Source organism: Oryza glaberrima, chromosome 2 (assembly GCF_000147395.1).
Source record: "Oryza glaberrima chromosome 2, OglaRS2, whole genome shotgun sequence".
In the NCBI taxonomy this organism is placed as follows: Eukaryota; Viridiplantae; Streptophyta; class Magnoliopsida; order Poales; family Poaceae; genus Oryza; species Oryza glaberrima.
The window spans coordinates 16,948,128-16,974,492 of NC_068327.1; the positions used below are offsets into that span (position 1 = coordinate 16,948,128).

The 26,365-nt window shown below is 44.1% G+C and overlaps 2 protein-coding genes and 1 pseudogene across 2 annotated transcripts; 2 read left to right on the forward strand and 1 right to left on the reverse strand.

Moving 5' to 3' along the window:
• The first annotated feature begins 4,733 nt into the window (after positions 1–4,733).
• On the forward strand, positions 4,734–15,351 carry LOC127762547 (putative cyclin-dependent kinase F-2; annotated as a pseudogene).
• Positions 15,352–15,975: 624 nt separating this feature from the next.
• LOC127762075 (uncharacterized) lies at positions 15,976–19,668 on the forward strand. Its single transcript, XM_052286429.1, has 2 exons — positions 15,976–17,291; positions 19,418–19,668. Exons 1-2 carry the CDS (start codon positions 15,976–15,978, stop codon positions 19,479–19,481), a joined length of 1,380 nt encoding a protein of 459 aa, XP_052142389.1. The 3' UTR covers positions 19,482–19,668.
• Positions 19,669–21,149: 1,481 nt separating this feature from the next.
• Positions 21,150–22,298, reverse strand: LOC127762548 (heat shock protein sti1 homolog). Its single transcript, XM_052287050.1, has 5 exons — positions 22,293–22,298; positions 21,988–22,089; positions 21,586–21,756; positions 21,427–21,506; positions 21,150–21,207 (listed from the first exon to the last, which is right to left on the reverse strand). The coding sequence occupies exons 1-5, from the start codon at positions 22,296–22,298 to the stop codon at positions 21,150–21,152; spliced, it is 417 nt and encodes a 138-aa protein (XP_052143010.1).
• Between the last annotated feature and the right edge of the window lie 4,067 nt (positions 22,299–26,365).

The window sequence follows — 26,365 nt, forward strand, 5'->3', positions numbered from 1 at the left end:
CACGGTGGCACCCTCACTACATGATGTGCTGGCCCCATCCCCATATGTAGAGCTAGCTTTGGACCTAGACCAATTGCGCGACCACATAGGGCAGGGGGCCATCATACCCAACCCTCAGTTCCCTCAGCCCCCACTCTCGCAAGCAATGCCTAGCTAGCCCAATACTTCTGCTTCTTGGCGGTCTCGATTGGCAGGAGGAATTCAGGGAGGTAGCGAGGCGCACGTCGCGTCCCCTCAATGACGCATCGTTTCAACTAAAAAAAGGGAGAATCTAGTTGTTTTGCTTCCTTCCTCGGCAGTCAACTCTAGTTCAGTCCGGCAGCAGCACCACCGCAGCAGGAGGACGCTCACGTCGGGACGCCTGAAAATTAGGTTATAGGTTAGGCATTCTCTCTTCTTATGTTGTTAATTCTTATTTGCATCTATTAGTTTAAAAATGGGACGATAATTTGTTTAATTTACTTCCCAATTTCAGTTGTTAGAATGTTCCTACGAAGTATGAAGCATAACATCAGCGGAAAGACTTTTTTTTTCAAAACTGAAATTACTGAAAAAAAAATATTTGAGTTCAATTATGTCATAGGAAATTAAATGTCCGAAAAAGTTCTTTTCCATCAGACATTGAATATTTGTGGTCTTCTATTTAAGATATTTATGCTACTTTATTCCGTGGTTCTTTTAGTTATCATTTACACTATCAACATTGTTTATAGAGAATAAAATGACATATTGCAATTTATAACTACTTGATTTATTATTTATCATGTTAGCAATATTTATTTCTGCCACTTTAGAAGATACATTATTATAAAACTTGTTTTTTACTTTATAATGTTAGTAATATTTATTATCCAGAAATTTTCACATCTAAGCACATGCAACCTTCTAATTCCAAATATGAGCAGGTAATGGATGGAATTCTATTTTTTAATCAAGAAGCCCACATGTGTGTGCAGTGGTCTTCCATCGGACTTAATGTCAAACAAAATATAACAAACTAATGGCTGCTGATCATTGGACAAATCACTAGCTCGTAGCGACTTGTTTAGGTCTAATTGATTGTTTGTCGTCAGAAAAGAAAATCTTATTACCATTTGCAATTGGTTGGATCAACCATCACGAGATAGGGCACCGTGCCGTCATGCCGTTAGTCTCGAGCTTTCTTCGTCTTTTTTTTTCTTAATCCATATTTGACTTGGATGTTGTTTTCGTTTTGAAAATTGGAACTGTAGCGGCCGGTTGAAATATAATCCATCTGCTTGGATCATCAAAATCATAATATTATGTGTGCTAACAAATCTTGATTTGTTTCACATAAAAGCTGCATCAACAAAGGGTAATTGTAATACTAGCGAAACATGTTAATGGATCATTTGCTTTGTGCCTGCTAGCTAGTTTGATTAGAAACAGAATTCAGGACAATTTCAGGACAATACATGCTCACATTTGGAATTATGAGGTTGCATGTGCTTAGATTAAAAAAAATCGGCTTATTATCCGACACTATGTGCTGTAGGACTGTCCATCGTGGCACCGGATTATCCGGTTAGTTCTAATTTTCACAGGTTCTTATAATTGCAGGAAACGTGTATTCGGCCTCCTATATGCGATATCTACGATACTCAAGGGCCAAGGCACGTTCGATTGGTATCTGAGCCAATTAATGAACTTTCAGCTGCATGCCCTCTGAGCTTGTCTCCTGCATCCTCCTTGCGTGAGGCCGTGACGGAGGGAGACGATCCCATGTTGATGGCATTCCCGTAATTTCAATCCTGTTGCAACGCAAAGGTATGACACTAGTTTAAAAAGGGTTAATCGGATCTATGTCATTATAAATTTGCTGATTTTAAAAAAAATTAGTACTATTCGTGAAAACTAGGTGGATGCCATTATACTCTTTTAAAATTAGAACCATGCCATTTCATCATATTTTCTATCAACACCTTGGTCAGCACAACAGGCCACGAGCAACGACCAAGCCGCTTACCTATCAGTGCTCTCGGCTTGCCACTGCCGCACCGGCGACCTCGTGCTAAGCTCGCACTATCGCCATTGCCGCTGTCGACGAGTGATACTCGCGGACCGGATGTATAGAGTATTGGGGTACGTTGGAACGAGGGTCTACGTAGTACGACGTCAAGCAGACAAAAAACAAGGATTATATTGGTTCAGGCCCCTCGTCAGTTAATAGCCCTAGTCCAGTTTATATGGGATTGATGACAATGAGAACATATTACAAAGAGAGTAGTCGAAACAGATGGTACCGATGAGATCGTAGTCGAGGGATTCGACGAGATCTCCCGGCGACTTGGCTCCGTGTACTTCGGCTTCGTAAACTTTGGTGGGGGTGCTGGCGATTGAATTGGATACCCTGAACCCCTCCCAGGGGGTCCCTTTGATACCGTGGATCATCTTGCCCCCCAAGAAAGGTTTGAGGATATCGGACCTGTTACGGTATAACAAAAACTCAATCCTTTCCGAGTAGGACTTTGGAAATCACTTGACTCGTATAGATATTTTCTATAATCTGTAATGGTTTCCACACGACATTTACGGGAAAAATCCGTATACGCGAAGGTATACCTTATCAGTATATTCCATAAGTCATAGAATAGGAGGTGTCTGTAACCCTGATAGTAGCCCCTGACTTCAACTCAAATGAATTCATGTTGTCGTTCGCAACTTCTCTTATCAACGGCTTGTCGTACTCACTAGACCATTCTCGGCATGGACCGAGAAGATAAGGAGTTATCGACAACACTAACGGAAGTCTGTCTGGCTAATCATGAATTTGAATTGAAGTCTGAACAATTGCCCTTAACGGGCCTCAGGATTTTTCGGCGGCAATCTCTCTCCTTCCTCGAAATTCGAAATGTTGGGTAGTGCGCTTATTTAAAGGGATTCTAGGATCCATTTCAAGTCTGTTTGCCAAAAAGTTCTCCAACCTTCCAACAGTCTCGGACCTTTTGTCTCCCCAGATTCCCTAGACTTTTCCGTCTTGCTCCAGCGATCTTCCTTCAATGGTGAACCTTGGTATTTCTACCTCCGATCTGGCAACGCTGGCGAAGCTCTCCACTGACGGAGCCCCTCCTCCAGAGCAGGACATGGCCAGAGAAGAAGGAGGTACTGCCCCCTCCCCTGCCCTAGGTCGTATGGTAGTAGTAGAAGATTTCGCTCGTAGTGGCTTTCTACTGCCGCCGTTGGAATTCCTTTTGCTAGTCTTGAACTTCTACGGCCTTTCTCTCTTGCACCTCAACCCCAACTCCATCACTTTCTTGAGCATTTTTACCCATCTGTGCGAGGCCTACATCAGGGTAGTGCCCTTCTTGGATCTTTTTCGCTTTTCCTATGAACTCCAGTGGATGGAAGCCGGCAAAGTATCGAGATGTTGCGGGTTTCTCCTGCGCGATGGCATGAAGGCGAGATACATATCTCTCCAGTGCCATACATCCCAGTCCAAGTGGCGGTCCAGGTGGTTTTACCTCGAGCTAGAAGAACTCGATCCAGTTCTTGTTGTGCCCAAGAACCAACCTGTTCGACAAGACTGCTGGACTTCCAAACCTCCCATGACCCCTTCACTTGAAGCCTTTGCGAACTTTATCGGAGATTTGCGAGAACAGGGGCTAACCGGATATGAAGTCGTTCAAGACCTCGTCGCCCGACGCATCCAGCCACTGCAAGCCCGTGCCCATCCCGCGTTTGATTATGAGGGAGCATCTGACGTGACGCGGATATCATCGCGAGGTACTCGTTCTCGCGTCACAATCCCTCCTGTTTCTGGTGATAACATTTTTAAGCTCTATGCCTGACCTTTCTTGGCCTCATCCTTGTGTTGCAGCTCTCTGCGCGGATGTCGTGACGCAGCGGGTCAAGGACGTTCTGATCAGTCCTGCATCCACGGCCGAGGAGGTGCCGACCCCGTTCTGTGACAAACCAGCTCCGACAAGGCAGCCGCCATCAACATGCGTGAGAACAAAATATTTTCTGCACTTCCTCCCAAGGATGAACCAAAATGACCTCAAGCTCTGCAGGTCCTACCGCTGACGGACGTCATCGGCCCTCTTGTTGATCACCAGGCTTCCGCCTCCCTCAAGGAGGAAGTCGTGGAAGAGGTTGTTGTCGCTTCCTCTGCCCCTATCATCGCGGAGGGAAGTGGAACCAAGAGGAAAACCTAGGCCAGGACAAGCGGCGCTGCCAGATCTCGGCAGAAGTCCAGCGGTTCCGAGGTAAGACTTTAGCGTCCCCATTTTCCCAGTTCCCGAACTTTTTGCTATCCTGATTAGGACACCAGCGGCCTCCCTCCTCCTCCGAAGCGGAGGTCTGTGAAGAAGATCGCTGGCAAGTAAGTAGAGTTGTTTGATTCCTTCTGTTGTCACGCCTATGAATTCATTGACGATGCTTTCTGATATCGGCAAGAAACCCTCGGCGATCTCTGCCCAGAGCGGCGACGAGGTGGCGAATAGCAGGACTACTGTTGTCGCCTCTCCTTGCGTGAAGTCTGCGCCTGCTGCCGCCGAGTTTGCTGGGCCCGCTATCGCGACTAGACTGCGGTGCCACCGTCAGGTCCACAGGACTGGTTCGACATGATGGCCGAGTGTCGCCGCCTCTTCGAGAACACTTTTCGGGAGGTTGGGGCTCAGATGGACTGCCTAACGGCCCGCGCGGTGTCGTCGGATGGGAGGGTGGTGCAACTGGATACGGAACTTGAAGTCGCTCGCGACGACCTCTAGAAGATGAAGGAGATTGTGGCTGGCAACGAGATGCAGCATCTGGGGGTGGAGAAAAAGATGAACGACCTTCAAGACCACATCTTCTCCATCCGCGACCAGCTCCGGAAGAGTTTCACCAGCCTGCACCAGCTAGCCTTGGAGTGCGGCGTGAAGTCTTCCATCCCTGCGCACCCCGACGAGACCTCTCTGACATCGGCGTTGGGCGAGCTGGCGACGAAGATGGAGGCCATCCCGTCGAAGCATGCCGCCAAGGTTTCGGAGGAGATCTCCAACGGGATCCACACCGGGGTTTGTCATGTCCTCGCTTGTGTGAAGCTGGCTCTCCCTAACGTCGATCTTAAAGAGATCTTGTCAAAGGGGGCCGCCGATGCACGCACGAGGACGTGATGGCCGATGTGGCGGATCTCGGGGAGACTGCCCTCCCCCTTTTCGAGGAGTAATTTTTTTCTTTGCTTTGTTCTTCTTCTGTGTGGATACTTTTGTGATGTCCCTGGTGGAACGATCCCCTTCTCTTAATGTTCTCAACTTGTTAATTAGCATGTTTTCCTTATCGTAGAGATGTCGATTCCGAGGACGTCCACCAAGGCGGACGTCCCGATGTCGATACGACGAACTAACCTTCGTTGGGTGGAATGCCTTTGTCGGACGTCGGCGTGTCTAAGGGCACATATGCCGCACTTGGCTCTCCAGGTTTTGACATGGCAGCGCTCCTATGCGAAAATTCAGGTGGGATATCTTAGGATTTTAGCTCCCGAACTTTTACTTGTTATGGAGCAAAGTTCCTTGAACCCTTGCCTTTTGTAGATCTCAAGGGCGCACTCGCCGAGCGAGATCGACAAGTTCTATAATGGAGGACGAAGTTTGAGGTGGCAGAGCTCGAGCGGTCTGTGGTGGTCGTGAAGAAAGATCAAGCCGTTGAAGCGCTCCGAGGACGCGAGGTCTGGTTGAACTCGTATCTGAAGAGCTGTTGCAGTGCTATGTCGGAGATTTGGTGACAACTCAAGGTCGAACGCGCAGAGCCCAAGGAGACGACAGCCGAGTATCTATCCTGGATGAGGGGTGCGTGTGTCCAGCTGGAGGATATCGGACGGCGGATTGAAACTGCCTGAAGGAGGAGTGCCGCCACGCTAGCCATTATGCCGGGGGCCACGCACTCGCCTGCATCCGAGACCAGCGTCCTCATATGAACCTTGGGTTTCTTAATGAGGGGTTCGGCCGTTCTCGGTTATCAACGAGCGAAGTCGACCATCTGGCTCGTTCTCTTGCTCCCCTCGCCGAGAAAGTCTTTTTGTCAATGGATTGGCAGTGGCCTTCTTGGTAGGTGTTATTCCCTGTAGAAAAAACGTCTAGAGGAACGTTTGTAATATAAGTGTTAAGTTTTTTTTGTAAATAGAACGGAAATCTACCTACTTAGAGTTTGAACAGTGTATGAGATATGCGAGCATTGCTCGTTGTTCAGGCTATTTTTGCCTGTTGTCGAGTTGGGTACTCTCCCTAGCCCCCAGTCTTGTCCTCGGAGAAATCTGTTGTCGGAGAAGAAGGCTTGATGACCCGAAACTTGCCTATTTGAAAACGCGATTACCTAGCCCCCAGCCGTGAGGTTGGAAAAGTCAATTTCCGGTTACACAGCTTGGTTAATGCGCCGTCATTGAGCACTCTTACATGACCAGGTCTGACAGGGTCGTTTGACTCTTAGTGTCCGACAAGACCTTATCTGCTCTGGGCGTCCCCAACCGAAATTATCGTAGGTTTCTCGGAGGCTTGTCGGACTGGCGTAAAGGGACATTAGGTTCAACTTCAATTGTAGGTGTTGTCGTGGTAAGGGATCTCTGGGTGGAACACTGTCTCATGAAGAATTCAAAAGGAAAATACCTTTCTTGAACTTTATTTGATATTGGTGAGATACATTGGTTCTATACATAGAATTTACGTAGTTGATCAATGTTCCAGGAGTTGGATAACTCGCAGCCCTCGCCATCTGCAATCTTGAACGCGCTTGGTCGTAAGACTTGCACCACCGTGTATGGTCCTTCCCATTTGGGCGAGAGCTTATTCCGCCCTGCTTGGTTTTGAACTTGTCGGAGGACGTAGTCACTGATGGCAAGTGTACGAGCTTTGATGCGTTTCTCATGATATCGGCATAGGGCCTGTTGGTACGCGGCTACTCGGATGGCAACTCGTTCACGATGTTCTTCGAGTAGATTCACATCATCGCTTCGTCTTTCATCCTGTTCCTCGTCGAAGTATTTCTGTACTCGTGTGCTCTGATGTCGCAGCTCCGTGGGGACCATGGCTTCTGATCCGTACATGAGGAAAAAAGGTGTTTCCTTGTTGGATGTTGTCAGCGTGGTTCGTACGGCCCATAGTACAGACGGGAGTTCTTCTACCCATTTTGTGTCGTAGGCCATGAGCCTATCGTACACGCGGGTTTTGATATCCCTTGAAGTACTATAAGGAGGAAAAGCATTGATTTTTTAATAATCTGCTCTGCTTGCTTGATTGCCCTTGTGAGTGACTTTAGCTTCAAATGAAAAAAAAAAATCCATGCCAACACTTGGTTCTGTTGATTATGAAAAAATCGAAGGGCATGTGCGCTTTAAGGAGATGTTTGATAGACAGAACTATTTTCAACCTTTTACCATCTTTACTTGTGCTGCATTAAGTAGTTGTCCCTAAGTTTATGGGTTTTAACTTCCTATGTTGCAGATTTGTGGATACTGAAAAAACCATTTATCAACTAGTTGGAATTATTCAACACATAGGAACCCCGAGAGGGGGTCATGATTTTGCATATGTGAGAGCTAGCTGGCAAAATGGAGGGTCAACAGAAGCAAAGTGTGGGAGCTCCAAGTCCTGGTTTTATGCAAGTGTTGAAGATATTAGAGAAGCTTGCTTAGATGAGGTTCTTAGAATCGTAGTTGTGAGGTTTATATGTTTTTTAATGAAAGGGTGGGGACTAAAACTCTTTAATATCGTGTTTTGATAATAATAGACATGTTTCTTTCGATGCAATACATGCTGATGTTCTCTATTGTTTCCAGTGTTCGACCAATGTTTCTCAATATTCTGCCAACTCCACTGGTGAGGTATCTCAGCTCACTGATATCAGCATGCAGCCCTGAACAGGAGCTCCTGTTATTAAATCGCCGCCTCCTCCACCTCAAGTTCAAATTAAACGGTGGGGGTTCCAGAGGGATCTGAATCGTAGTGGCAGATCTAACATGGGACATGGGGGTTCAGTTGAACCCCCAAACTTTTTGGGAACCATCAAATTTTTATTAGTATTTTCTAAGGTTAAGGCAGATTTCTTGAACAAAAGCTAGGGTTAATGCAAATTTGAGAAAAAAGTGTGTGGATAGAGAGAGATGGGAAAGAGGATGTGCGTAATGAATGGGGCGGAAGCAGCAGGACGAAGGACGGTGCCCTGACCACTCGAGGGATGGATGGGGATCGGCGGCAGGCAAACTGACAAGGAGGGTCAGGATAACTCACGCACAACAGAGGCCAACTATAGTGCGAGGGTAATTTAGTAATTGCGTCTAGCACTCAATGCACCCGGATTGCACATCCCATCCCTACCCTACCCAAATGGTGAAAATCTGAAAAATGGAGATAATATCCATTAGTCATAATCCTATTTTCCAAAGGAAGCTCTTGGGGCTGGACCTTTGAGACAATGGATTTTTATTTTAATTTTTATAGGGTTGAGATGGTGGATAAATATTAGGTATGCTTAGGCATTGCCCGATTAGGAATGACTCACCAAACGGGTCATGTCATGTCGATCCACGTGCTGAGGATGGAGCCTAGGCACTACCCAGTGAGATGTCGAGTCGTGTCGTATCGGCCTTGCACGATTAGGGTACGTGGGTTGTGTGGACACCCATTAACCCAAATTTGATATATACCAAGAAAAAAAATATGAACAGAGTCGGTTTGATCCTCCTGGCCTACATTGACGAGCGCCCACCATCACTTCCTCTGCCCCGAGCCCTTGGCTTCCTCAATTTTTCCGTTCTCGTTTCCTCATGGCTCCTGCTCAAATGGAAGTTGTTCGATAGGTGACTGTTCACCAGTCAGTTGCCATGGTGCCGCACAGGCAAGGGTGTGTCATGCCATTCTTGACCCATGTCGTGCACTCGTGCTGGTTCACTACATGCACTTTGGCGTGTTTGCACGCTAGGCCAGGTAGCAACCCAAGCACGAGATGGCTAGACCGGTCGTGCCTGCGTGACCCACAGCCAAATGGCCGATGCTGTTCCTAGGCCATGAACTATACATGCGGGCTCGAGCGAAGAGGGAAAGACCCAACCCATTTGATAACCTATAGAAGGATTTGGCAAACTCATAGCCATTCTTATGCTTATATGAATGAGATCAATTAAGACACCTCAGTCGCACTAAATTAACTTGATTAGTGTATATGTTCCCTTCTTCGATTACACTCCAGCCAAGACCAAAAATAATAATAATAACACCCCTTTCCCCAAAATAACATGCAAGCACAATATAATCTAGAAAACATATCCATAGCGTTGTCTGAGACAATTTATTTCAATGTCCAGAATGAGGATAAACCGATCGCATGGAGATATACACATGAAAAATATTTTCTCACTAAATCAACACTAATTAAGAGAGTTAATTATGAGAATTAATCTCAACTGGTAGAAACAAAGGGATATGGTAGACATTATTGCAACTACACCAAGTGGTTTTAGCAATGACTCTAGGGGATCCACACCACACAAGGAGTCGGAGTCGATGCTGAGCAGATAGGGAAATATCCTCAAGGAAGGCACCCAACATGACGATTTTCTCGTCCTTCTTAGGCTCAATCACACAGGGATACATGGCCACCTGGGAATATGAGATATTGATACATTTTCTAACATTTTTCATTGATTTTTCCCTTTTACTTATATGTTATTTAAACTAATATTTTTAATCAAATAGATAATTAGATTTTAACCCAAAACAAACATATTATCAAAATATATCAAATGTTAATTTTAATGAAACTAATTTGGTGTTGTACATGTTAATATTTTTTTAATATAAACTTAGTCAAAGTTAAGTAAATTTGACTAGGAAAAAAGTGCAAATGGCTTATAATATGAAACGAAGGGATTAGTAATTATCATGACATATTATTACTATTAGTTAGTAGTAATTTTTACATGAGTTACTAGTAATTACTGTGACATCAAGTTGCTCAACTATGAGAGGATGGAGACGCTCGGGGCGGGCCGTACGTCGTCGTGTACAGGGCTCGCGACCGCCGCACCGGCGAGACGTTGGCGGTCAAGTGGGTGCACCCACGGTGTGGCCGCGACCACGGCCAGCCGGCCGACGTCGAACGCGACTGCCTCGCCGCATGCCGGGGCCACCCGTACGTCGTGCAGCTTAGGGACGTCGCCGCTAACCCGTCCAACTGGGACATGTTCCTTGTCAAGGAGTTCGTCGGCGCCCGCAGCCTCCGCGACCTCATCGCCGGCCATGCCCGTCGTCGTCCCTTCTCCGAAGGCGAGACCCGCGCACTGATGCGGCAGCTCCGCGCCGGCGTCAGGACAATGCACGCCGCCGGCATAGCCCACCGCGACATCAAGCCGCGCAACATCCTCGTCGGCCCGGGCGGCGCGCTCAAGATATGCGACTTCGGGATGGCAACCACGGCAGCGCCGCCCTACGAGAGATTCATGGTCGGCACGCTCCACTACAACACACCGGAGCAGCTCGCTGGAAAGGGCCAGTACAACGCCCAGGCCGTGGACACGTGGGCGCTGGGCGAGGTACTCGCCGGACTGCTGGCCTTCTACGACGACGAGCGGATGATGGCGGAGGCGGCGCTGGAGCACCGGTGGTTCATGGAGGAGGCCGACTCCCCCACCGTCCTGGAGGGCCTCGCCGGCTTAGCTTCATGATAGAAGATTTAGAGTAGAAGCAATTGTAAGGCGTCGTCAAGATCGAACACCATTGCATGTCATGAACCGATTCTTGTGCTGTAATGTTGGTTCTTCTGTAAGAGTAGGACACCATTAGCATTGCAGTAATATGTGCAATAGTGATTTATAAGTAAAGTATTTGCTGGAAAGAATCAACGCCATTGTTGCTCAATTTCTTTAAATAATCAATGTAAGCTTCTCGACGTGGCTGCTCCTTTAGTTCCCTAATTCTTAAGCCAAAACTATATGATGGTGTCATGTTCTTGTTTGAAACGGGACATCCTTAGTTCCTATTACAACGGTATTAAGTAGTGTTGTGTGTGCCCTATCATACGGTCACCAAGATATTTTTAGTTTTTATTTTTTACTTTTGGGACTGTCCTAATATCAATTGATACCAACTGAGTATTATGTATCAGTTCTTACCGACTAAGTATTAGCTAATACCGTGAGAGTATTAGTTGTTATCGGCGTGATATCAGATCTTATACTGGTGAGGTATCATGTTTGGTAGTGAGTAATTATCTCGTTGCAAAACGAGATACCATGCAATAACAACCCCCTAATTCTTAACGTTTTGGATAAAATTAGAATCAAAATGCATTGTGCTATCGTCATTTTTTTTTAGAATGTCCATGTAAAATAGCTCCTCTTCGCAGCTAGAGAGGAAAAAAACAGAGAAGATGCACACTATTAATTGCATTGAGTGTCAAGATTATAATTTTACACACCAGAGTCAAATTAACAAAAGAAAAATAGTTTAGTTCGTAACCAAATAATATAAATCCATCACAAGTACTGGCCGAAATTGTATGATCACAGAACAATCCAAACCAGAAAATTTCTCCCCTGCAAATACTTCAACATGACAAATCAGACCAGCAACTCAGCAAGGGGAATCAATTTGGTAATATGTTCCTTAATTCACTGTAAATGTTATGTGATCTAGTGATGGGAAACATTGTAAGATATCTAATGATATGGACACTAATGAATCTGAACACGTATATAAAACATATATATTGATGAACGATAAATTTAGGTGAAACCAAAAAAATCTTACAGTATTAAACAGAAAACAGAGAGTAACGCAAAACTTTGCATTCATTTTACTACATATAAGTGACCACTTCTGTACATGATAGATAGAATTAGAGTTTTGTGTTACAGATGTACAACTACAGACAACATACCCGGTGGGTGGGGGTGTTACATGTACATACACAGTGTACACCATACAAGCATGAAGGAAAAAGTATAATTGCTATGAATTCAATCGACAGTAAGATTTTCCAGTATGACACACATATTTACAAACGAAAAATAATTTATAAATAAAAGTTTTATATAATATGTTCTTAACTATCTAAAAGCAAAGCCTAAAAAATAAACTACGAGATTAAAAACCCCAAAATCAACTTAAAAGTAAGATTGAAAATTTAAAATTTTTGCTTATAAGCATAAGCGAATTCATGCATTCAGCCGAGCGGAATTCTATTTAGCAAATAAAATATCTGTTCCATCTGTTTTATATATTAAATCACTTTAGGTTTGTCCCAAACCAATAAAATTTAAGTTGATCAAGTTTTTTAAAATATATAGCAAAATCTCCAATATAAAATAAATATACTATAAAAATATATTTAATAGTGGATTTAATTAAACTAATTTGATGTTTTGGTCCTTGTAGATAAATATACCACTCGTCCACAATAGTATATTTGTGTGTCACGCCATTTAGAAAGAATGGTATAAAATTAGAAATCCTCAAATTTTTTTGGCATAAGTATAGAACAATCACCCGAGGAGTGAAGCCTGCGAGATGGTGGTAGTGTGGCCGTCTCGGCAGCCAAACCGGGTTTAATCACGCAGAAACCGGATGAACCGGTTTTTGTTTGAGCCGGTGAACGCCCCCGCTTTGACCCAATTCCCTCGCCAAGTTAGTCAGAGAGCAAACTGTGGCCGTCCATCGAAGAGTCGGAGATCACGTGATGATCGTCCGATGCCCACCGATTCCCCAATAAATCCACCGCCATGGCGCCAACCAAATCACACACTCGCCGGCAACCGGTGCTACGGCCCGGCCGTGGACATGTGGGCTCTGGGATGCATAATGGGCGAGCTCCTCACCGGCGCGCCACTGTTCGGAGGCGACATGATAGAGGAGGAGCTTCTCGCCGACCTGTCGGACAACCTTGGGGACCTGCTCAGGGAGCTGTTCGAGGATGTCCTGCTGGAGCTTTCACCGGCGAATCTGTCCGGGCTGCTGTCCTTTGATCCTGAGAAGAGGCTGACGGCGGCGCAAGCAATGGAGCACCGGTGGTTCGCCCAAGTTCCCAAGAGAGCAGAGTTTACTGGCTTTGACTTGACTCTCAATTTGGAGGCACTTCAAGTAGAGCGTCTTCAGCAAGCAATCAATGGGAAATACTTAAAAAATACTTCCCGAGTGTTTGGCAAGATGCTTAGGAGGTACTATGGACGGTAATTGGATTATCGCCCTAAGACAAAAAAACATGTTCTATGCTTTTAGATTCACATTATTCATAAAAAGGCAGGGGGGGCATGTGTTTACACCCAAATTTAGCACCTAGGAGTAAAATAGGAAAAATTGCCAAAGTTTGTAAGTCTGCCGGTTTTCCTCTGTGGGGCCGGTCAGACCGCCGGGTGAGGGCCGGTCAGACCTGCGGTGTGTGGCCGGTCTGACCGGCCGAGTTCGAGTCCGGGTCTGTTTTTGTCGGATCTTGGGTTTTCTTGCTCGGGAAGACATGTTTCGGGTTTTCTTTGGATTCTACCCCGAGTTGGACGTGGAGGAGGGCCTGTAGAAGGCAAGACCAACCACTATATAAGGGTGTAAGGCCGGTTCATTGTAATAATCAATCTACAATCAATCAATCTAATCATTTTTCATATTGCTTTTAGTTTTCTCTTAGTTTGTCCATCTTTGTCGATTTGCGCTGTAAATCGTCCGCCGCTGCTGCGAGAGTGCAACACCTTTTTGTAGGTTTGTGTTGATGCGAAAAACACACACTGGCTTGGGATATCTACTTAGCTCCAGTGCAGGTCCAAAGGTTGGTGAGATGCGGGCGTGCCAGTCAGTTTGATCATGTAACTGACAAGATATATAAACAGTAGATCAAACAGCCGATCAACTGACAAGCCGATGTAGTAGTTCCAGCCGATAGCAATAGGGTTTTCAGCTATCGGCTATATGTAAAATGTATATAATGATATGAAGGCAATCGGCTGATGATAATATAATATAGCAATATAATCCAGTATAAACCAATCGGCTAACAATATGATAGAATAAGCACTGATCCAAAGGTTAAAGCATACATCGGCTGGAGGTCCGATGTCATAAAATCCAAAACGATTAGATAAATCAATGAAACCTTTATCGCAATCGGCTAAATCCAATACGTATGCAATCCTTGTAAGCCGATGCAACATCCAGATAACTCATCGGCTAAAATCCGATGGAACCCTTATTGGCAATCAAGAAGCAGGCTAGAGATTATGGTTCTAAGCACGACTTAGTAGATCAAACTTAACTGATGCAGCACTAAGTATGAAAAGAAACATAATATCTAGACAATCGAGCCATTGACTGAGTTTTCAGGGTGGTAGATGTCTAAGCTAATCTAATCTAGCAACGCGATTTAGCCGATATCGGCAGAAACCCTAAAACGAGAAGCAGTCGATAGAGCTAAATCGATATGCTAAGACTAGATTAACAAAGACATATGATAAATAGGTTAGCAAATATACCATCCAAACCAGAGCAATCCAAGAGGTCGAATGTACTGATGCAGCCTTGAACGACGTCGATGTAAACGATACAATTGCCTGGGCCGACGGAACGCAGGACTTACCCCTTCGCCGGAGATCGAAACCCGATGCAGCCCCGCGTCAGGTGCCAGGTTCCGTCGGATGATAAGTAAAAACCTCGGTAAAGAGGGTGGCGATGTGCCGAGAGTAGTTGTATTGATCGATAGATTGATTCATTACAATGACCCCGAGTATACATATTTATACCCGTGGGTTGATACAAGTTCTTGTCGGACAAGAAAGAAACTTTCCTAAAGATAAAAGGAAAACATAAAGTCCTAATCGGATAATAAACACACTTTCCTAAAGATAAAATGAAACTAACAAACTATTCCTAATTAATAGATAAACTGCCTTGCTGCATCTTTTTGGACTCGGACTCTTATGGATAAATTCCTTTTAGTTGATCCGACTCCATCGAAAACACGGTTGCTGGCGATTTGACGACTCCCATCGGCTGATTCCATAACTCTGAAGCCGATACTGACTCTAAGCCGATGATGACTTTGGGCTTACCAAATTTCGTCGTTAACAGTTTATCCTGAAAACCTTCCGTTTTGCCCACGAGATGGGTACTTATCTAGAATCGGCTCCGCTAGCCGGTTTAGTTATCAAAACCCATCTTGGTTTAGCTTTTACTAGATTGAGGTGGTTAGTGACTCTAGGATCACCGCAAGGCGTTTAGGTGCTGCAATCGTGCTTGTCAACTTGTCACAGAAGGTTGCCAACAAGTCTGTGTACATATTTTCAGATAGTCTGTGTACTATACTGAAATGGTTTACTGGTAATCAGGCAGCAGGCAACGCAACACCAAGAAGGGAAGGGTCAGGTTCAAGGCGTCTGAATAATTCCCAAACGCCTCTCATGCCAGAGTCGCCTCACTTGTTATATATTTGAACAAACATTATTACATAATGAGTTTCGTGTTGCGGGGCAGCAGCTGGTTTCGCGACCACTGTCGTGCCACAGTGGACGTGTGCGGCAGGTGAAGCACCTCGCCCTCTTGCTGAAACGGGGACGACTGGTGCGACACGAAGAACGGAGCGGCGTCCGGTTTTTTTTGTCCAGGAGCGACGCGATGCAGCGGTGTGCAAGCTTGCATCTCGTGCAGCGCGGCGCACAGGCGGCACTCGGCTAAGCCGTCGGCTCGACAGCGGCTAGGGTTTCCTCCCGTGGCTCGGCCGGTTGCGGCGAGTTTGCACCACGACGGTGGGTGCGGAAGGCGGCGACGAACTCGACGGCGACGGGGGCAACTCGGGCTCCGGCGGTCGGCTGCGGCGCAAGAGACGACGACGGCCGGCTCCGAAGGTGGATGGAATTGAGCTGAGTGCCACATCAGTTGAAACCGCCATCCAAATCACCGAGGAGCTTTACGTGTCATGTTTACTATAGCGAACTTATCCCTTCCCTTGTTGTATCCGTCCTTTGTTGTCCCTCTCTAGGGTTTCCACTTCCTTCCTGCTCGGATTCCCATGGACGGCCCGTCGGGTTGGTTCATGAAGGTCCCTCCGCCGCTCCACACCGTGGATCCGCCGGGCTCCCCTCCTCCTGCCTCCATCCTCCTCGAGCCATACGGCTACTTCAGCGACCGCACCAACCACACCACCGCCAGGGGCCTCACCAGGGACGGCAAGAACATCGTCGTCACCTTCTGTACGGCCACCCCGCCGCGCGCCTCCTTCTTCACCCTCCATTCCCCCGACGACACCAAGTGCTCCGCCTTCGCCGACGCGCCCGACGCCGTCTGCTCCGACCACCACCTCCTCCTGCTCCGCATCCCCATCTGCCTTGAGGCCACCCAAATCTACGCCATCAACAACCACTACTTCGTCTACCACGCAGGCGGCGACGGCGAGCAGCGGCTCACGCCGGTCCCCACGCCCCCGGGCCTCACCTTCGCCTTCCCCAACAGTGAGGTCGTCCTTCTGCGCCGCCGCCGCCGCCGCGACGCCTTCTTCCTCGCCGCGCTCCATCGCCCCACCCTCTGTCGCCAGTACACCCACGAGCAGTTCGATCTCCACCTGTACAGCTCCGAGACGGGGGAATGGAGCACCAAGCTGATGGTGAGCGTCGACGCCGATGATGATGATGATTCAACCAGCTTCAGATTTTCCTACGCTAGCAAGGCGATTGTTGTGGGAGGGGAGCTCGGAACCGTGGGCTGGGTCGATCTCTGGCATGGCATCCTCGTCTGCGACATCCTCCTCGACAACCCTCGCCTCCGCTTCATCCCACTGCCGCCGCCGCTGGTGCCCAGGCAACTCAAGGGAGACCCGATGTTTCTTCGCAACATCGTTGTTCTTGAAGGGTACATCAAGTTCTTTGAAATGTACAACCACACCACCGGATCTGCCTCTGCTCAAGGTTGGGTGGCTGCAACGAAGAAGATGAAGATTTCGAGCATTGCATCTGGGAACAGCAGCAGCAGCAGCTGGGAGGACGACTGCGCTATCAAATTCTCCGAGATCCCAGTGGAGAGCCTCACATTTGCCCAGATGCTGCGGCTGCAGCCTAATCTGAAGCAGGGTACGGGTACAACGAGGCTAACTTTGAAGAGACTCCACGCTGGTTATCCTGCGCTGAGCTTGCACGACAGTGATGTTGTCTACATCATGCACACACCTGATCCCGACGAGGAGGACAAGGCGTTGGTGATTGCTGTTGATATGAGGAACAAGGCTCTAAAGGGTGTGGCTGATTTTGGCTTTGGAAGGCCTGTGGGCTACGGTTTCACCTACCTTCAAACTGGGATCTCCAAGCATCTCAGCAATTGTTCTTCTTCCTCCAGGTAATTTTTCTTTTGAGTTCTCTAGTTTGAACCAAGCGCTTACAAACTAAACTTACTGACCTTGATCGACTAGCAGCAGAAGAATATTATGCATGTGGGCAATGCTAAAAAGTCTTACATTGTAAAACGGAATAAGTATTTGCAACTAGTATTCTTTAGAGCTGTTTGATTTATTGTTTCCCAATTGACCTGTTTGTTTCTAGATGCTTAATATATATTGTACTTGCATTGATACATCATATTATCATTTATGTTTCCATCCACAAAACTAGCACTTCTAGCTCCCCTGCCACTACGTCTACATTTTGTAATTTCTTTCTTTTGATGATGTATAAATAAATGCTTCCTATCAACAGCTACAAGATCACAGACTGAATGTCTTGACTTCAATGCATTAATATTATTCCTATCATGTTCAGTAAAACCCTTTCCCCTGGAGTTTCTGCTTATAATGCGCTGCACCTGAAAGATCATATAGTTTAGTTTTATGTTCATAAATCATGACTACTTCCTCCCTTTCAAATTAGTTTGCTGTTCTAGGTTTGTATGAAGTCAGGTATTTTTAATCTTTGACCACCAGATTCACTATAAGAATACTTTCATATATATAGTCCACATGTCATTAAACTACAAGGATCTAACAATTAATGGTTAAAGATAGACATGTTTGACTTGGGACAAACCTAAAACGGCAGTAATTTGAAACGGAGGGAGTAACAAATATCTACTACGTCTGTCCCAAAATATAACTTCTAGAGTTCAAAATTTGTCCCAAATATAGCAACTCAGTACTTATAAAATGTGACTTTGACCATTAAACTACCCCTTCTACCATTTTGCTTCATTATAGCCCCATCTAATTTTGGCCTACACGGCTACACCTCACTCGTCCTGAGGTGGAAATCAAGTCTTTTACCCCCTCTCCTTAATAGCTGTTCCATAGGCTAAAACTTGATATATTTTGGGAAAGAGGGTAGTTCATATCTCATAGCCAGGATTCTACAGCTTTCTGTGTTTGCACCTTGCACACCATGTTGTGTTAATGTGCACCACTAAAATAACGTTTATTTCTAGTGGTACACATGCCTACTTCGTATTTTTTGCTTTGCTCTTTAGAGTTTATTATTTTTCATCAGAACTAATATGATTTCCATCAAACATGACATGTGCAATATCGATACACTAATTGCCTAACCTTGTATTTTCACCCCAGCTAAAGGGCCAAATGATCCCAATAGTTTGCTTATTTTTGAGGGGATAATGTTACACGCCCTTGCTGATCAGTTGTTTCATAGCCATGATTTATCCATGCGTTCCATTGCATGCCATATGGTGTAAAAGTTTGGGACATATTATTGCCAAAAAAAATGTGTACCAATGAAGCGATGTTTTCTTCTGGTACTTGAACATGATTTGCTGTTTGGGTTTCATTCTTTTTAACTGGAAGCCAAAATTATTTCCATAACACATACAATAAGAAAAAATATAAGCTAGTTCGCCTAGCCTAGCAGTTGCTCGTCCTGGCTAAGGATCCAAACAATCCCATGTTGCATCCTTTAGGAGGGAATATAAGAGTTGACGACCGTCCCTAAAAAATGCCAATACATCGGCCCTGTTTGAGATAAATTGATGGACTGATAGATAATCTGATTTTTGTGATAGCTATTTGAGGGTATAAAGGAATGAATTAACTACTACAAATTTGAAAAGTTGCAGAAAAGTATTCCAAGAAAATTTAATTTTAAAAACTTTTGCACAAAACGCACCGCCGTTTAGGAGCTTGGGAAGCATGCAAGCGAAAATCCAGAATCAAAACAAAAAGAAACTCAACAGTTGGACAAAGAGATTGTACGAACAAAAATAGTTATGTTAATGTAATTTGCACTCTCTTTGTACAGTTTTTCTTTTCTATTTATAATAAAAATTAACCGTGGGAGCTTCCCCCACTGTTTCCCGATAAAAAAAAATAGTGATGTTAATTCTGCTGTCATAGAGTGTAGGAAAGTTGTTTGTCCACCACATGTGTTTATCATTAGAATTCTATTTGAGGGCCTTTTACTTTATGATCAATGTAATTGATATAATAAACTTCTGCATATTTTAACTAAGATGCACTCTTGTACCAGGGATGGAATTTTGGGAGCAGGCGAGAAAGAAGTTCCAGGTGAGGGTGTTGCAACCGCAGCCTGACTCTTAAGGTTTGAAGCAGGGCATGGCCGTCAAGCAGAGTGGTGGTACTTATTATTATAGCAAGTTGAAACAATGCCCTTCACACCTCACCCGTGATGGCTAGTGTTGCATTATCGATGGACTTGTATTACCTTACTTCTTTTGCATTATGTGAACTATGGTGCTCTGGACTATGTGGTACGGTAGCCATGTGACGTCTCATATATCTTGGTAAAAAAACAAAAGGTACAAACTGTGCATTTACAATTAATCTCAGTGTCCATAATTAGTATATGGATGTCAGGGGAATATATGACTTGGACAAGATCAGCACCAACTTAAATGGGGGAGAGAAGAACCTGTGATTAGCAAGCTGACGATGAGGGTAGAGCCAGCAGCAGATCAGATCAAGAGCACAAGCACATGATCATGAGTACTGGATCGTCATTAGCACGAAGTAGGCAGGCACTATACTCGAGTCATTACCAGTAGCAAGGTAATTTCCACACTCCCAGATCCCAAGCAGTAGATACACGCACATATATGTACAGATAATTTACTTGTTTGTCATCACTTGTCACACCCTGCCACCACCAATACCCCAAAAATGTCAACATGAATAAAATGGGTTAGAAATGGGCAATGAAATGGTGAAGGAAACAAATCTTCGGAGCATGTAAAATACACTAGCAGCACTATTATGAGAAGCAGGGTAGGTAATAATAAACCTAAGAATGGTACTTTACTTTAGTAGTTGAACTTGAAACTACTTATAGCGGTAGAAAGTTAAAATAGTACTACCTCCGTTTCAGGTTAAAGACGTTTTGACTTTAGTCAAAGTCAAACTACTTCAAGTTTGACTAAGTTTATAGAAAAAAAAATATTTTCAACTCAAGACAAATTTTATTATAAAAATATATACAATTATTGATTTAACGAAACTATTCATATTATAAATATTATTATATTTGTCTATAAACTTAGTCAAACTAATAGTTTGACTTTGACTAAAGTTATAATGTCTCGTAGCTGAAACGGAGGGAGTAGTCTGGAGGATTTATGCACAAGAGGAAAAATTTATACTGCACAGAGGTTCAGCATAACATATCCCGACACCCGACTGTATGCTCCCAATAAACCTTGACAGAGTACGCTAAAATGAACCTTGATGAGGTCTAGGAGCTGTGGGTTGGTAACCAAATTAATTTTCTTCCTAAAACATATCACTAGCACATATCATTAGATAATCATAATGTGGAGTAAATGGCATAGCAATTAGGGACTCATGGACTGCCAGAGTTGTGCATGCTGCTCTTCTTGTGAACTGTGAACAGCTATCACAACATGGCATGCTGCAAGCGTTTGAATTCCAGGGCATCTGGTCAGGCAGCAATATACTTCAGGGCTCCAACAAGTTGTATATATTTATATTGGTAGATATGGAGACCGAAGATAAACAGTATTTACATCAGGATCATAATCACAGTGGAGGGAGATTTACGGATTTTGATGATTCATCAGGGCGTACTAACAATAAAACTTACATAGACCGCTATCTTTTCTCTAAGGCATCGGAAACATATGCAGGTATCCTAGGAACCAGTAAACTGTAAAAGGTAGCAACTCGCTTCTTTAACTTTAGACAAGTATACTCCTTAAAAAGCTCCCCATCTATTTTTTTCGATAATGTTAATCCAGAGGTTCCATATCAACGCTGCCTGACATCTTCAAGGATTGCAAAGCCTCCCTGCACATTTCCAGTTACTGAGATGAGTATGTTTTATAAAGGGCCATTTCAGTGTAGCTGAAGGGACTAAGGTTACCTTAGGCTGTGTTTAGATCCAAAGTTTGGATCCAAACTTCAGTCCTTTTCCATCACATCAACCTATCATACACACACAACTTTTCAGTCACATCATCTCTAATTTCAACCAAAATCTAAACTTTGCGCTGAACTAAACACAACCTTAATGCATTATTCATCTCAACATTCTCTGGCTCCAACTTGAGACCATCAAGAAATGAGCTGCATGCATTTTTGCAATCCTGAATGCATAAAGATTAGAACATACGAAACGATCTGTTACAAAATCTTCAAAAGATGATCAGAGCATTTATGTCCCACCTTCAGTAACATTAGAGCAGCTCCTTGACGGTAGCAGGCTTCTGGCCAGTTTGGTTGCATCATCCTGCAAGCTTCAGCATCTATCAAAGCCTTCTCCCCCTCACCCAATTTCAGCCAACAAAGGCTCCTATTTGAGAACAAAGATGCATCTCTAGTATTGAGAGCAATAGCCTACAACCAGACAAGCAATTAGCACAAACAGTTAAGGTTGCATGCCCTACCACAGTTGACCAGTGACATCTCAATACATTATTTATACCCGGTTGAAGATTCAATTTCACATTCAATCTACTGTCTGTATTTTTAGTTTAAAGATATAAAATAATGTGTGATATTTCAAATATCAAAGGAAAAATTATATCGGAAATAGATGCATCTTAACATGAAGCTGTAATAATGTACCTTGGTATAAATGTGCATGGCACCACGATAATCTTTATTCTTGACTGCTTCACGGCCTTGAAATTTTCCCATATCAAGCATAGCTTCGCAAAACTCTTCATCCTGAAACATTGAGAAAAATCAAATGAAATATAAGGCTCATTACCACACATTATAGCCCACATGCTCAGTACTCAGTTGCATCAATTATTATATTTTTATCTTTGAGCCAATGAAAGATGTAAATATATTTTTATATAGTTTCATGAAGCAGTTGCCAAATCAACGCAGGGAATCATGTGATTGTTACACCTCACTATTTTTACCGTCATACTACTGCTAATTTACAGTTCTACAGTACTGATGTTGCCATATTATGTTCTTTACAGCATGCCAAGAAGCACCCACTAGTATATAGTAGCAGTGAGTCATGTAGACCTTGGAACTTTCAAGATATTTCTTATGAACGTATTTAGAAAAAGCATACTCAAGCAAATTTAAGACAAACCAGTGAACTCCTATATTTTTTGCTTTTTCCATTATAAATGTGTGCAATATTAATTGTCACAAGAAATTGCATTTTTACTTTCAACAGTTCCAAATGTCTGTAAGACAACAAGTGATCCCCCTCTAATAATTCTTACTAGTGGCACCCACTAGCAATATTTTAAGTCACTAAAGCTTTAGAATAATGTACCTAAAAGACCGAAAAGCGAGATGTTTTAAGATCCCATGTCCAATGGCCAATTGGCATTTGCTAGATCACAAACCACATAGGATGGGAAATTGAACATGAAATATGTAGATAATCCCCAAGTTCAATGAGGATGGGAAATTGAACATGAAAAATGTAGATACCCCCCAAGTTCAATGAGATAAATGTTAGACATGTATGCTCTCTAGAACAGTCTCTTATCGTAAATTGCTACATCCATCAATTCAAAACAACTTGATGATGCAAGGAGGTCACAACATCCAACTACCATACTGCTAAATGCTTGCATATAATATGCCATGAAAAATTATGCCGTATGCATTGCTGACAACTGAGTTGCAGGTTTTATATAAATTGCGTAGTGTACAATACCATAGACGAATGTCAAGAACTACCTCAGTTCTTTTCTTGTTTGTTGTTTTGGGCATCTATAATCTAAAAAAAGTCATTTCCTTTCTTTTCTTTTTCTTCGAATTCAAGTTCTTTCTTTGATCTCATATTAGGATATAAGTTGATTTCTAGAGTTTAAAACTTGTCCCAAAATAAATTGATTTCTAGCCTCTTGCCTACCCTCGGTCCACAAATTGAGAAATTTTATACCTTCAATACCCCTTACTTACCCATCCACCAATACTACCTTCCTATTAAGGTGGGAAACTTTAGTCTTTTCCCCTCACCACTAAAGTTTTCTCAGGACACGAGGGTTTCATTTATTTTGGGAGAGGGACTATACTAGATATACTCAGATGTAGAAGTTGATTTAAAAGTTCAAAAGTACAGAATATTGAAATCGATTTGACAAGTTGGTCAGTGAGCTTGATCCAAGCAAGAAAGAACAGCACACAGAGAACACAATAAGGCCCCCTTTGAATCACAGGAATGAAAAAACGGGAGAATAGGAAAAACATAGGATTCTGATAGGAATACAAGTATAAAACAGAGGATTGCAAAACACAGGAAAAACATAGGAATGACCGTTTGATTGAGCCGCAGGAAAAACACAGGAATTTGAGGAGAGAGAAAGACTCAAAGGATTCTTAACATGAGGTAGAACCTCATGTTAAATTTCCTTCAAAATTTGCATGGGAAGAGGCATTCCATAGGAATTTTATAGGATTCCATAGGATTCATTCCTTTGATTCAAAGGGCTATATAGGAAAAATTCCTATAGGAATTAAATCCTTTAAAATTCCTATGAATTTCCTTTGAATCAAAGGGGGCCTAAACTGGTTTACAGGGAGTTTAGCCCTTACAGAAAGATGACTATCATGCTAAGTATTCACCTAATAACAATCAAAATAATTTCTTAGCCACTTAAGATGTTTTTCAGGAAGAAGGTTTGAATGCTTAAAGGTCAGGGGCGTGAATATAGAAACCATAGAAGGGAAAAATCTATCTCCAAGATAGTACTACAAGTCAACATGCACGCCAGTAACACAATGAAGTTCTCAGATCAAACCTTCACATCAGGCAGTGACTTTGCATAATTAATGATTCCATCAACAGTCCAATCGTGCACACACGGAATACGAGAAGTGACAGGAAATAGGGTCTCAACATCTTTCCGCGCACCACAACGTGCGGCAACTTCTATAGGCAAGTGTCCAAACTGTCAACAACACAATGAAACAAAAAATCTTATGCCAAGATAAATACAGCTGGAAGAAGTTCCTAAGGTATTGTAAAGGTGTCTGAGGAAATGCTGCTTGCTATGATCGGCTCACTAGAGATAATTATGCAGATTTATAGAGCCACCAACAGAGCCATTGATGTAGAGCAAGGCCTCATCCCAGTATACAAATTGTATTATTTCAAAAAGAGCAATTTAACATGAAATAAACTTCTTGACGACGTTACCTAACAATGAAGATGATTGTGCATATCTGTCATACCTAGAAATTCACGAACCAGAATTTCTAAGCTGAATGTGCATTAAATCCCTGTCCAGGACCAGCCAGGGTACACAAACGATAATTGTTGACATACAGATCCACGTCTTACAAAAATAGAAAAGATTACAAATGCAGCGGAAAAGATAACAGCGGGCTAAACCGGGAAGCTTGACTTCAGCAGCGGGGCGACTCCACTCCATAGGCATCCCTTGACGGCAGCGACGAAACCAACTTCATCAGGACAGCTCCCACTAGGAAGATCTTTAGCTCTGGTGTGGAGGAAAAGAGAGCAAAACTGAGTACTACCCACTGTACTCAGCAAGTCATACCGGAAGAGGAGGTATGATGCAGGATATATCCAAAGGAGGCTAAGGGTTCATTTGCATAAAGCAGGCGTTTAAAAACAGTAGTTGAAAACAGTAAAACAATTGTAGTAATTAAGTAGTATTAACCAATCACTGTCCAACGCTACACCATGTTGCAACAGGCCCAACCAACCACCTGAACTACACCAGTTCATTAAGCTAGACTAGGGGTGAGACTAATTACGGTGAATCTGGTTGATCGCCCATAACCGCAGGCACGGTTATTCGAATAGTTTTACTCTGGCTAGAGGTGTACAACTGTACCCACAAGACATGATTCCACACATGTTGCCATGCCCCGAAGTATCACCATGATACTGCAAAGGGGGAAATCCTGACAAGACCCTCCGCATAACCTTCCCCTAACCATCCACACCACGCTAAGGTTTCACCCCACCCCTCAAAAGGCAGTGGGTGGTCCCCTCTTGCGCTGCGGTGAATCCGGCAGCTGGACAACCGGACACCCCGGCCGACCCAACTCCATCACGCCCACCCTCGCCACCGGTGCCTAGGAAAGGGTCGAGCTATACTTCAGATCAAGCAGTTACCCACTCCCGCTTGTGGTAAGCACGGTAAGTCTCCCAGGGTTTCCCGTGAACCGGTCCTTAATTGCTATGGGTGCGACCAGCAAAACCATGCACCAACAGCCCACCATTCAGTGTATTTTAATTAACTAACACCATTGCGGTGGCACCAATCCAAAGCTATGCTAATAGCCAAAGTCTATGTAATAATGTGATCCCCATTTGTGTACTAGTTGAACTAAGCATGGCTAAGCATTTCCTAAACCAACATCTAATCATTTTGATACCTAAGTTATCAATGGCATATGGTAAACAATATATGGCTGAGTAATAGGACCCATCCCACATGACATTGAAAAAGAATGCAACATTTAATAGAAATGCAGGATATTTGTAAATAGGGTACAATATGATCAAATGTAATACATGACTTGCCTTGCTCTCGCACTGATAAGACTACAGCAACGTCTTCGAGATACCGCGGATCGACGAAACGGCCGAAAACTACGCGACAAACAAAGCACACAAGCAAAACATGCTATAAGACTACTGAAACAGGGAACAAAACCATTTTTAATGGATTCTTTGCATTTTTATGAATTTACTGAGACTTGAATGGACTTAAACGGAGCTCGGATGAATTACTTATGAATTTTAGAAGATAAACTGTGTTTTTACTAATAAAGAAAAAGTCCTTAATTATTTATTTCGCAATAAATCCCCAGGGCTGACGTCAGCAAGGAGAGGGGGCGCCGACATGTGGGCCCCGCACGTCAGCAGCTCAAGAGAGAGGGAGGGGGCGCCGGCATGCGGGCCCCATGGGTCAGCGGCACAAGGCGGCCGGTCCACCGTGGACCGGGACCACGCGGGTGGTCCACCGCCGGTCCACGGGACCGACGGTCC

Coding starts and splice junctions, on each gene's coding strand:
- LOC127762075 (XM_052286429.1), top strand. CDS start 15,976: ATGGACGGCCCGTCGGGTTGGTTCATGAAGGTCCCTCCGCCGCTCCAC. Junction 17,292..19,417: donor AATTGTTCTTCTTCCTCCAG/GTAATTTTTCTT, acceptor CTCTTGTACCAG/GGATGGAATTTTGGGAGCAG.
- LOC127762548 (XM_052287050.1), bottom strand. Junction 21,757..21,987: donor CCATGCACATTTATACCAAG/GTACATTATTAC, acceptor GTCTGGTTGTAG/GCTATTGCTCTCAATACTAG. Junction 21,507..21,585: donor CTGCTCTAATGTTACTGAAG/GTGGGACATAAA, acceptor TTATGCATTCAG/GATTGCAAAAATGCATGCAG.